The sequence below is a fragment of the Lactuca virosa genome, chromosome 2 (genome assembly GCF_052849685.1).
Source record: "Lactuca virosa cultivar CGN04683 chromosome 2, Lactuca_virosa_CGN04683_v6, whole genome shotgun sequence".
NCBI lineage: Eukaryota > Viridiplantae > Streptophyta > Magnoliopsida > Asterales > Asteraceae > Lactuca > Lactuca virosa.
Genome location: NC_136427.1, coordinates 110,632,476 through 110,644,915, shown reverse-complemented (window position 1 = coordinate 110,644,915; position 12,440 = coordinate 110,632,476). Strand labels below are relative to the sequence as shown.

General features: G+C 33.4%; 2 protein-coding genes across 4 annotated transcripts; one reads left to right on the top strand and one right to left on the bottom strand.

The window, feature by feature from the left end:
- The first annotated feature begins 333 nt into the window (after nt 1–333).
- Nucleotides 334–1,898, top strand: LOC145159364 (FAM210B-like protein). Its single transcript, XM_079078313.1, has 3 exons — nt 334–730; nt 1,072–1,266; nt 1,582–1,898. The coding sequence occupies exons 1-3, from the start codon at nt 455–457 to the stop codon at nt 1,738–1,740; spliced, it is 630 nt and encodes a 209-aa protein (XP_078934439.1). The 5' UTR covers nt 334–454; the 3' UTR covers nt 1,741–1,898.
- Nucleotides 1,899–2,366: 468 nt separating this feature from the next.
- On the bottom strand, nt 2,367–12,214 carry E2F1 (E2F transcription factor 1). 3 transcript variants are annotated; one of them, XR_013737660.1, is made up of 15 exons: nt 11,732–12,214; nt 8,746–8,911; nt 8,600–8,659; nt 7,917–8,002; nt 7,744–7,832; nt 7,622–7,673; nt 6,584–6,636; nt 6,395–6,445; nt 5,208–5,256; nt 4,928–4,993; nt 4,772–4,848; nt 4,062–4,230; nt 3,859–3,925; nt 2,935–3,333; nt 2,367–2,860 (listed from the first exon to the last, which is right to left on the bottom strand). XR_013737660.1 is itself a non-coding variant. In XM_079078311.1 (14 exons), exons 1-14 carry the CDS (start codon nt 11,879–11,881, stop codon nt 3,173–3,175), a joined length of 1,296 nt encoding a protein of 431 aa, XP_078934437.1. In that variant the 5' UTR covers nt 11,882–12,214; the 3' UTR covers nt 2,367–3,172. The 3 variants fall into 3 exon arrangements, 2 of the variants coding, with proteins under 2 accessions (XP_078934437.1, XP_078934438.1); XM_079078311.1 differs by having other exon boundaries at nt 2,367–3,333; XM_079078312.1 differs by lacking the exon at nt 4,928–4,993 and having other exon boundaries at nt 2,367–3,333.
- Between the last annotated feature and the right edge of the window lie 226 nt (nt 12,215–12,440).

The following is a 12,440-nucleotide window of genomic DNA, read 5'->3' as shown; positions in this document are numbered from 1 at the left end:
GTGACGATCAAATCTTATCCCCTTCTTTCTTTCACAAAAATCATATTTTCTTGAAACCACATCAACAACCCTCCCAGTTTAGCAAGCCAAAATAAACAAATGACCTCTGAAAATGTCAAAAAGAAGTGTTAACTTAAGCCACATCAATAACCCTTTTAGCTCGATAAAAAATAAATAAATTAGCAGGTTTTTTGGATTTTCTAATTTAAAAATATTTTTTTTAAACCGGAAAACCTTCATTATATATTTTAGTTTTGAATTTTTTTTTCTATGATCTTTCTAAACATTTATAATTGTTTGTAACATTTAATATAAAATTTTATTACACTTATCATTTTATTCTTGGGTTTGGGAGTGTTATTTGTGTGGTTAGTTTCCTTCCCCCTGGAAAGAGGGCTTTTGAGAGTGTAGTAATTTGCAGACTGAGAGTAAATAAGGTTTGAAGCTTGAAGGCATGGCGATGGGGGCCATACATTTCGCAGCACCTTCAGCCTCCGCCTGCATCAGCAACAAGGAATTCAACATCATCTTATGCAGTGGTAACGGAACAAAACGAAGAATTAAGTCGTTTATGACTACTTCCTCTTCATGTAGCAGCGGCAGCAGAAGAAGAAGTGGAAGCGTCGTGATTAGGGCAATCAAAGAGGAGACTAAGCCGAAACAGAGTGATTCTTCTTCTTCACCAGATGTGATAACTCAGAAGTACGGCCTTGAAGCTGGTCTATGGAAGGTACCTTCTTCTTCTTCTTCTTCTTCTTCTTTTATTCATATCTTATTCCTCCAATTTAGACTTACCGTTACTATCGTTTCTTTCGTCGATTGAGCCTGCACCCGAATCTTATTAGTTCTTATTTCAAATTACTTAGCGTTGGAGTAATCATGTCTTGTTGCACGGTAAACTTCAACGTTTGTCTTCGGAATTTCAATTTGGCTATTCCATTCGTTCAATCGAGGAAGAAGATAATGGCGATTTGTAGCCACAAGTTTCATTTTAGGAAATATACTTTAAAAAAGTAGGATTGGTTTTATAATTTTGTGCACATTTTAAAAAAGACAAGTGTCCCTGTGTAGATATTTAGCTCAAAGGAGGAGGAGGAAGATGAGAATGTGGATGTGAAGAAATCAAAAGGGGATCAAGCAAAAGAGCTGTTGACTAAATATGGTGGAGCCTATTTGGCCACGTCCATCACTCTCTCATTGATCTCATTTTCCTTATGCTATGCCCTCATTACTGCTGGTGTTGATGTTCAAGCCTTGTTACAAAAGGTATATTATTAGGGTTTTGAAAGAAATATATGTTTTAGGACCAAAATTTAATTTGCAACCACATTTCAACTGGTTAAACAAATTAGAATAAAATATTATTTTGATCCTAAGATGAAACGTTGTTGCATAACTTGGGAAAAAGATGAAACATTGTTGCATAAATGTGCATCTAACCCTAACCCTAACCCAATTAATTATATTACATGTTTTGCTTGTAAAAATATGAGGTAACATTGATAATATAGTTAATAGATTTGTATGCACAAGACAAATCTACTTAAGTTGTGTTTATTAACATGGAAAGTGGTGTTGTAGGTGGGGATTTCAGCTAATGAAACAGGAGAAAAAGTGGGGACCTTTGCATTGGCATATGCTGCGCATAAAGCTGCATCACCCATAAGATTTCCGCCTACTGTAGCACTCACACCAATTGTTGCTAGTTGGATAGGCAAGAAAGTGGATAAAGATAACTAACTAGCTCAACCATCACTCTGTTCTTGTATTGTATGTACTTTTATACAAAAATCCTTGTTAAGGGATATATATGTATCATATGTATACTGTATACATACCTGTTTTTGCAGCATATATGTAAGGGCTAAATACAGGAAATAACAATCTAATTTCATTTATTTGCATCCATCCTACTTTCATTTCTTATCATTACAACATTATACTATCAATTTGTTTCTTGTTAAGGCGTTGTACTTGAAAATAGACAAGAAAATTGTTGAAATAACTATAGTTGAAGCATTGGGGGTGCAGATATAACATCCTACTTCCATTTCCTTATTACAATGGTATATTCTTAAAAAAAAAAAAAAAAAAAAAAAAAAAAAAAAAAAAAAAAAAAAAAACATTGTACTTTGAAAAACTACGGAGTTATAACATTGTCACTTCAGTTTTTTCTTATTAGAATATTATAGTTTAAAACATCACCATATCTTAACAGTCGATTCAATTTTTATTCTTATCAGAACATTTTACTTACCTAAACCTAATTCCAGTAATGAAGATTGCTTTGTATTCGAATGACATTGTTGTAATGGGTAAACATTTTAAAGTATAATGATGTGTATTAGGGTGCTATAATATACGAATCAACAGAAGTATATTGTTATTTATTGCATTTAACTAGGCTTGATGTTGCAAATCAAATGGATTCAGAATCAACAAGAATTTTATAAGGATACTTAGAAAGTGCCACTTTGCTAAAAGAATCTGGACACACTAAGTTACTAAAATACGCATGTATTGTAATGTAATCCCCCTCCTTGTTCTGTTTGATATCTTACAAAGCCTACTTGATACATGCTGAGAAACTGGAATATTTACAAGGTGCTTTGTCACTAAACAGCAACCAAGTTACATACATGTTCCACTCCACCTAAGTACCCCCAAACTTTTTCTTTGAACAGGTTTAACCACTAGACTTTCAATTTCGTTCCATTGTTGACAAATTTTGTTTTTTGTTTATACTGCTTTGTTTTGTTGACCTGACACGGCTGTGGTGTGTTTTATTGAAACAGTTTCAGTTATATCACCAACATGTTTCAATCAGGATCTAAACGAAAAGATACAAAGATTCACAATACTGGAACAAAACAGAAAGTTAGTTAGGTGGTTAAATATCTTCAAAAAAGGAAAAATAGTGAGGTACTTACTTACGTGGAACAAATATGAAAGTTGGTTACTATTTAGTGACATTGTCCCTATTTACAGACAGCACAGCACAGCACAGCACCTATTGTTATGAATACATTTTGTTTTGTTTCTCGGATCTCAAATCTCAACACCATGTTGTGTAAGTGTCGTGTATTTTGGAGATATCTGTTCTGTTCCCTCCCTCCCTCCAGTGGAGGTGATTGAAGGCAGCCTGACAAGTGTTGTTACCTTTTTGTGTTGTTCAACCCAGACAATCTGTCCCTGTAGGAGTAAGAGTAGGAGTAGGAGTAGGAGGGTTTGCATCTGAAGTTGGTGGGGTGGTGGTGACAGTGACACCTGGCAATGGCATGGGCATGGTGTAGTCATTATGAAGCATGTCCAAATCATTCCATTCAACACTCGCTATTGGCTCCAGAGTTAGGGAACACCATATCATCATCATCATATTTTTGTTAAAAGTAATGAATTGTTTGTTACAATAAATAGCAATGTACTTTCATTAACCCATTTCTTTATTATAAATCTTCATTTCTGACTATCACAGCATTCTAATTTTTTTTTTTTTTTCTAACGCATTGATTTTTGAAAAATCTACCTTATTGTAGCATTCCATTTCCAACTTTTTTTCTTATCAGGACATTTGACTTTAAAAAAATTCTATTATAATGCTGAAGGATTACAACATTGTAATAGGAAGAAATGAAAGTAGAATGATATGGTGAAGAATTCAATGAAAGTAGGTTGCTATTTCTTTGCATTTAAGCCTTTGTAACGTTACTTTTAATGTAGAGAATGAGGACCTTTTGTACGCTACAGAGTCGGACAAGGGATGGAGTAACAATATATATATATATATATATATATATATATATATATATATATATATCACACACACACACACAAGAAGGAAAGGAAAGGAAAGGATACATTCAGTCGTCCATATGTCTGTGATGCTGACATCGGCTTCTGATAAAAGCCAGTAGTCTGCGTCGCTCTGCAAAGACCAAGCAAGGTAACAGTTAGTAGACAGTTTCAATAATGCGGAGGGCATTCATGTCTTTTTCCATTGACATCATCAATCAGATCAGATCAGATCAGCCAGCCGATGGAAAGCAGCTAGCTAGACTTACATCAATATCTGGAACTATCTTCATAATCCCACCGCTAACAAAGTCCTCTGATGTGTGAGCATCAGTTCCAGGCCTCTCATCCATTGTTGTTTCTTTAATCGGATTCTCAACCATCCCCAAACTTGAAGGGATGCCACCATTCATTTCCTCAACCTTCTCCTCAAATTGGCTAAAAATGGCAAATTGGCACAAAAAACCACTTCACATGTTATATATAACAGGGTACAAGGGTGTTTGTTTTACAAGAAATCGGAATACTCAAATGGTCATTCTTTTCTTTATTTCTATTATCTAGAATGAGAAAAGCCCTTTTCTTAAAACAAATCTTTTTTCTGAATAGTATACTTGTAAAAGTGTTTATGAAAACAATTTTTAGGTGTAAAAAGTAAAATATACATACATATAAATTACTAAACAAGTATTATAAATAAGAAGAAGAAGAAACCAACATACTACAATCCTAAGTAATAATAGGGTAGGGTTTCAGTCATTTAATACATATGATATGAATTTCCCCACTGGTGTGGTGGGAATTCCAACACAATTTAATGGAATGGAATGAAATTGAATTCCAATTCCTAAAGCTACAAGACAAGAAAAAAAAAAGGCTTAAAATCGTGCCAAGTGGGCTTGGAGTTGGGAGGAATGTTTAAAGATGGGAGATACAAAAAAACTACCAAAATAGACAAGGAAAGTACTAGGGTACCTACCTGACAAGGTAAACATCAATAGGCCCCATTGTACTCCTCAGAACTATTCTATATCTCCTTTGAAGATGGTCAACACCCTGAATTACAAAACATAACAAAACCAAACTTATTGCAACCTCTATCTATATATGCATATCATATTTCCTTTTAAATTACCTCATCAGGATCTGGAACTTCTAGAGTAGTCCCATGCGGGGCTTTGATTGCAATCAAGGTTTCTTCCTGAACCCATCAAACCCAAAACTCACTCCCATCATTCAAAGCTACACTACTTATATAAAATATATATTTACAAAACTAATTTTTTTTTTAACATTTAAACAAACCCATTAATAGATTAAATCCACAAAAATATAGTAATTACAAAATATTAACAGATCCAGAAACTGAGAGGTAGTACTTTCCTTACGAAAGAAAAAATATATATTTAATTTACCTGGAAGCAGGGCAGGCTCTTAATGTCGTCTTCAGTGACGAAAAGCCACCTAATACATACATGGGTCAATATGTTATTAAATGGAATAGACATGTTGAAAAATCTCTTTCCAATTGAGATAATGTATGAGAGAGTTGTGTTTTTTTTTTCTCATCAATTGAGGAAGTATCTGAGAAAAAAATAAATAAACCCCACTCTTTCAGGGACTTGGGTATTGTTGATGTTGATGAAAGAAAAAAGATTAACGTGGGAAGACTTGTAAGAAAGTAAGAACTTAATGGGAAAAGCCTCCTGTATCAAGCCCTTCTTTTTACATTAAGTTAAAAAGAAAACACCAGCTTAAGGGATTGTTTCCTTGTTAAGTCCTACTCCTGAATGGATAAATTGACTGAACTAGTAATGAAATCGAGTCTGTTTCCCTTTTTGTTATCTGAATTCAAAAAAATGTCTATATTATCCTTCGTTTATTTAATGTAAATATCCTACATATACCATTAAATATTTACCAATGAAGAAAGAAACATAATTTGTTGTTTGCAACAAAACAAAAAGTCGAGATTAACAAATTGCAATAATCAACTATAAATTATTAAACTATCAAAAAAATCATTTAATCACTAAACAAAAACCTAATCGGGAGTGCCAAAGAAAATCAAGAACATAAGCTATCAAAAAACCAAATCGGAGTACCAAAGAAAAATTTAAAACAAACTTTAATCAAAAGCACATGTAATTGAACCATGGGTTAGCAGTGAGGAACCAAGACGGAGATGGTGAAAAAAGAAACATCAAAATTCAAACCTTTATTGGAGGAAATAAATACATGAAACCATTAGAATCAGAAAAAAAGAAAATTTCAAGTGGGGAAGAAGAGTTTTTTTTTAAACCTATAAATTCTTCAATGCGAAAGTTAAAGAAGCAAAAAATCATAGATTATGGCGTCTTAATTCATAGACCCACCCACACCCTAAGTTTTGTATTCATTAAGCTCGTTAAGTCGAAAAGAAACAGCACCTAAGTCTTATCCCCATTAAGTGAAAAGTTAATGCATAACTAACAGAGAAAGGAGGCTTTTCCTATTAAGTCATAAGTTTTTTAAAAAATTTCCCTCATTTGTTTTTCTTATTCAATGTTCCCAAGTGTGCAAATATATTTTAGATGGTTGAAAGAAAGATAAGAGACGTTACTTTTGATTACTTTCGTCTTCACTCAGATCCCTTAACCTCTCTTGCATTTCTCTGTGGCAAATTTGACAAAATAGAGCATTAGGCATTAGCATTGCTATAATATAACTGCCAAGATAACAATATATATATATATATATATATATATATATATATATATATATATATATATATATATATAAACAACCTAACCTTGTTTCCTCATCTAATCTAAGCTCCTCTACTGAAAGATTTTCAACTTCTGCCTGCCATGGAGAAAAAGATAAACAAGCCTAAGAAGGAAGAATATGTTGCATGCAAATGGATTACATTGAATACGAAGCAGGGCATGAATACGGAATTATTTGGTTAATAAGAAGATAATGGAGTAGTTAAGAGCAGATATCTGAACACTCAAGTCAAGGCCCTTCTACTTTTCTTGACCGTTTATAAAATCATTTTCTGAAGAAGAGCAAAATACAACCTACTTTCACCATTTTAGCGATTTGGCAACTAATATTTTTATTATACTGGCAGTTCAGTGGCTAGATAAAAACAGATAATAGTTCCAAGGCTATATCAATAAAATGTTGAAAGTATGTTGTGTTCTTTTCACCATTTTTTTAACAGTCAAAAAAGTTATTTTCCGAGTTAACCAACCGGCTTTGAAAAGAAGAAAAATACAGAGAAGAACAAGGCACTTTCACCATTCCGTTGACTTAGCAACTCGAATATTATTTTTTTAATAATAGTTCAGTGGCTAGATTGATAAAAACAAAAAAAAAATGATAGTTCAATACGTTGTGCTCTTTTTGCCATTTTATAGATTAAGCCATTTAACTGTTGTCTGGAGTAGAGTGATTAAACAATTTTACTTCTTGACTTGTGTCGTGACCGTGACAAAATCATTTTCCTGGTTACACGGTTTTAAAAAGGAGCATAATACAGAAAAACACAAGCTGTTTTCACCATTTCCTCAATTTAGCAACTCAGATACTATATAGTTATTATGATTATTATATTATAACAAGTGGCTAAACAAAATCTACTAAAAATAATAGCCGAACCGAGTGGCTAAATCAATAAAATTATGAAAGTATGTTGCGGTTTTTTGTATTTTGCCCTGATATCAAAAGTCAAAACCAAGTAACTTTGGTCAAAATATATACAACGGTTTAATCAGTGGTTAAATTGATAAAATGGTGAAACTACATATTTTGTCCTTTATGGATTGAATGGAAATGTACCTACCTGTAAACTAGCAATACTCTCATCAACCTCCCCTTTCGATGCATCAAGTCCCCTAGTTTACCAATCAACTTGTTAGAATGTAGCAAGTGTTGTAATAAAAAAAATCAAGAAACATTCCATACTTCCATTGAATCCTGTTCTTTAGCTTTTTCTCTATGAGACCAATTCCTTCTAGCACATTTGTTATATCATAGATGCGCCTCTTTTGTACCTGTAGCAAGTTCATGTGTCGTGTCGTGTCGTGTCGTGTCTGAATAAATGATGTTTAAAAAATAGATTCAATAGAATAGAGTACCTCTAGTGTTTCTGCTGCTTTATTTAGATCAAGAATACCATCTTCTGCATGCTTGATAAGGTTGATGAACTTCTTAGTTAAAAGACCTGATTTTACAAATCATGCTAAATCTTCATAGTTCATATACATATAAACAAAGACTGGACAAACTTTCTAGGGCTATTATATTTATGGGCATTCACGTAATTTGCACAAACAAGGCCTCATCTTGTTCCAAGGAACCTTTTCTGGCGAAACATGAAATTTGCAAATTTTCCCTATCAATATCAGTTTGTCATTGCGCAAACTGATAGAATGTCTTTATATATATATATATATATATATATATATATATATATATATATATCAAATGAGAAAACCTAAAAGGTTGAGAACGCGAGAACAAAGTATATTCATTTGTGATTCCATGTATTCATTTGTGGAGAAATGATAAATTTTTACGCCTTTAATTTCAATTGAAGAGAAAAAGCCATACAACTTCATCCCAATCAAAAATTTATCATTTCTCCACAAATGAATACATGGAATCACAAATGAATATACTTTGTTCTCGCGTTCTCAACCTTTTAGGTGTTATCATTTGATATATATATATATATATATATATATATATATATATATATATATAGAGAGAGAGAGAGAGAGAGAGAGAGAAAAGGTTGGTGCAGTTATTTATGTGTTACCTAAAGAGCTATCATATCGACAGGGGCCAACAGGGGTAAGATTATGTCCTGATGGAGAATCTGCATAATTCAGTTTGCAACAAAAACTGATCACAATATTTAATTCGAGTCGAAATAAAGATTTTTTTTTTTTTGGTGAAGCTCACCAGCATTGGATCCTGCCCTATTGCACTTTCCAATTCTAGGAATTTTTTGTGGTTTTGATGCTTTCCCAGAAACAGGGGTTTGTAGAGAAGTGGTAGTAGGTAAAGTGTTTCCAGGAGTGGGGCTCTGGCTCTGCTCATTAGTTGCATCCCCCTTCCTCTTTAATGGCTAACAAACAAATTTCAACGCATATAATCATCAATTTTCCATTATTCATTACAAAGAAAAATTCTTATTATTGACTATGTATACACATAATAATCAACCAATACTATATGGAAGTGGTTGACCCAACCAAATTATAAATTTATAATTGAAATATAAAACCATTACACTGTTTGTTGTTCACAAAGAGAATGCCTCATAGCTCGGGAAGGCATAAGAATAATAGATTACAATTCAAATTTCAAAGGGAAAGGGTTACTCCATCAACAATAATTTAGATCTGAAATATATCCCAAAACTTTTCACAACATTCATCTGATCATGGCTAAGATGTTGGGGACAGGACTAAACTATATAAAAGTTTTACACTTTTACCTGTGGCCAAAAAAAAAAAAAGTAACAACTTAACAGATAAAGTCAGGGGAAGGAGGCATTCCCATTAACTCTTTTACAAATTTATCTTTACACATTCTTTCCTCCACTATACCAAGCGTGTCGTCATTTTCTCAAATAAATAAATAAATAAATAAAAATGAACGCTTCAACATAGCGTAAAATCCCCCCATTAATCCATAATGGAAAGAAAGAGCAGCACCTAATTTATCAGCATGCACAAATGGTTTGAGGGAGGTTACTTCAGAAAGAAAAGAATATTTGCATTGGAATGGATCAGCAATGTCAGATTTGATGCAACTCAAAAAGACTTTTCACTAATTAAATAAAGATTGATTGAAAGGGGACTATATTAACTTTTATTGGCAACAGGCTTCCATACTCTATACTTTCACATATGTCATCCACTGCCATAATAAAATAAGTAATAAATCATTTCCCGCTACAAAGAAAGAAAAATCCAAAATATGTTTTTACTTGATTAGAATTTGATACCTCAACATCCAGATCCCCAATAATAGTATTAGAACCCGACTAACAAGTTACATCATATCATCGCCAAGCCAATATAACATACTAACAATCCATTGGCCCTGCTCTTGCATTAAGTGTCTCATTCAAGAATACTTTTGCTAGAGTTGCATTGCATATGGTTGAAAATTAAACTGTAAGCATTAGTAATAGATAACAAAACTAAAAAATTTCCATCTTTTATCTAGTATTGTTTTATGGGAACAACCAAGTCCTATTCAGAAGTTAAGTAAGAAAGGAACACCAATGTTTTACATTATTCATAATGATGTCATGCCACTACTTTTCCCAGACATACCTTTTTCTTTAGGTTTAGTCCAAGGGTTGATTACTTTCCTAACATGTAAAGCTTTTGATGATCATAGTAGAATCAAGGAAAATACAGTGTAAATGTTTGCAACAGCTAATATTAAAAACATTACCTAGCAGCATAGCAGAGATGGATTTAACAATTATTGCATGCAAATTACATCCACCTTAAGAGAATTACTTAAGAGTCAATATATATATATATATATATATATATATATATATATATATATATATATAATACAAGTTTAGCTGCCCATGGCCATATATACCCACTAACGTTATATATACAAGACCAGAATATGTCCATATCATACAGCTAATGCTCCCTCCCAATAACAATAACATAAATTTTCGATTGTCTTTTGATTTGTGTGATATTCTAGTGGTTTTGAAACTGCTCAACAAACTATGTTTGTAGTTTGGCTTCTCAACCTAACTAATTACAGTTGAACTCTGCTACGAAGTAAATTATTTCGTCCCTGCTGGAACTTTCATACAACATCTTTCTTGTGTTGTGTACAGTGTACCATGGATAGACAAATGCCCATGTTTCTAAGTTCTAACTCTCACCTTAAAAAGTTATATGAGAAGTAAATAAAAGCCCTTGCCCTTGGCATGGAATTTTATTCTTCCCACAGTAAGCACAGTCAGTTTTAGGGTGGTATCTTTTTGCAGAAACAGGTGTGGGAGTGGGAGTGGGAGTGGGAATGTGAGGCTCTTATGTCAGCCACCTAGCGGGCTGCTATGTAACTAATTTACTTACACCTCAGTCCTCATGTGAAGTTCCAGGGCAGGACAGCTCAGTGGTTCTTGTGTTGTGGGTACTGACTACTGAGCACGTGATGCTCTTGATGTAACCAGCTAAATGGCTGCTAGAAGAATAAATAACCTTTTTGCAGGATGTCAATTTCCTATTAAAACCTGGCATTCTTCAAACATTTCCTTGTAAGTAACACCCTCAGACTCTTAAGCTTTTTCATTGAGCTAGGTTACTTCAATAACAACTAAAAAACTAAATATCTGCACACCTCAAATCCAAGAGCTATAATGATAAAAGCTTGCATTTTTTGACCAAATATATGATTCTAAACTGGTTGTTCTTAAAGATATTTCTATATTATTTTAATCTTTGATAGCATTTTCCAATTTATACAGACTAGTTGCTACTGAGAAAAATATTAGATACCACACCTCCAAAAGCTTGATTAAATTCAAGCATAGTGCTAGGACTAGAACGAAATCAAGATCTTCAGCTCATAGAAACAGAATACAGACAAAAGCCCTGGACTTAAAAGGGAATAGCCAAAAAGTTACCCATATTTGCATGCAGACCGACTCATCCTAGTTAAGAACTCAGCTTTGACGGTTGAGATCCTTGGAGTCGATTTAACTAACAAACTTGATCACACATCTATCTTTGAACCAAAACGAATATCAGGAATTACTAAAATTCAGATATGAACGGAAATAATATAACCCGCCCTCAACAGAAGAAAGTAAACAGATCAGATCTCCAAGAATTTGATAAATTATGAGAAAAGAAAAAACACCATACAGGCAGAGCTGGAAACTAAAGTGTATGCTTACAGGAGTTTTGACGACTATGCCTTCCGATTCGTGATGGGCGGCAGTAGTTGAAGAGAATCGATGATAGTCACCGAAGGGCGGCGGCTTCATTGATGTAAAAGGAAGCTGACGTTTTAAGAAGGAATGATTATGATTTTGCTGGTGTTGCATGATCTGGCGCAATCGTTGACTAATTCGAAGCAAATCAAAACCAACCGCAACTGATTCTAGATGCAATTGGAGTAGAATTGAGAAGAGCGATCGATTAAGCCCTTTTTTGGAGGTCTATTTGGGGGTTTTACACAGTGATCGAATCTGCGAAGAGCAATTGAATTGGGCGGGAAGAAGGAGGGATTGTGTGAGAGAGATCTGGTTGATGGGAAAAGTGAAGAATGATTGGAAAAAGCGGGAAGAGAGAGATAAAGAGAAGACTACAAAAGGGTAGAGAAGGAGGGAATTTGGTTCGGATATGGATGTGGAGGGAAGCTCTTCATTCTTCTTGGTATTATACTTGCAATTCTTTTCCTTTTAAATGCTCTTTCTAACAAGTAAGAATACAAAATTAAAGATTAAAAAACAACTAAACGCGATTTATTTCTAGACCGATCCCACGTATCATAAATGTTTCTAAATCAATAAAGTTGTACTCAGATTTAAACTCCACATGTCATTTATTGGTCTTTATTATTATTTTTATTATATATATATATATATATATATATATATATAT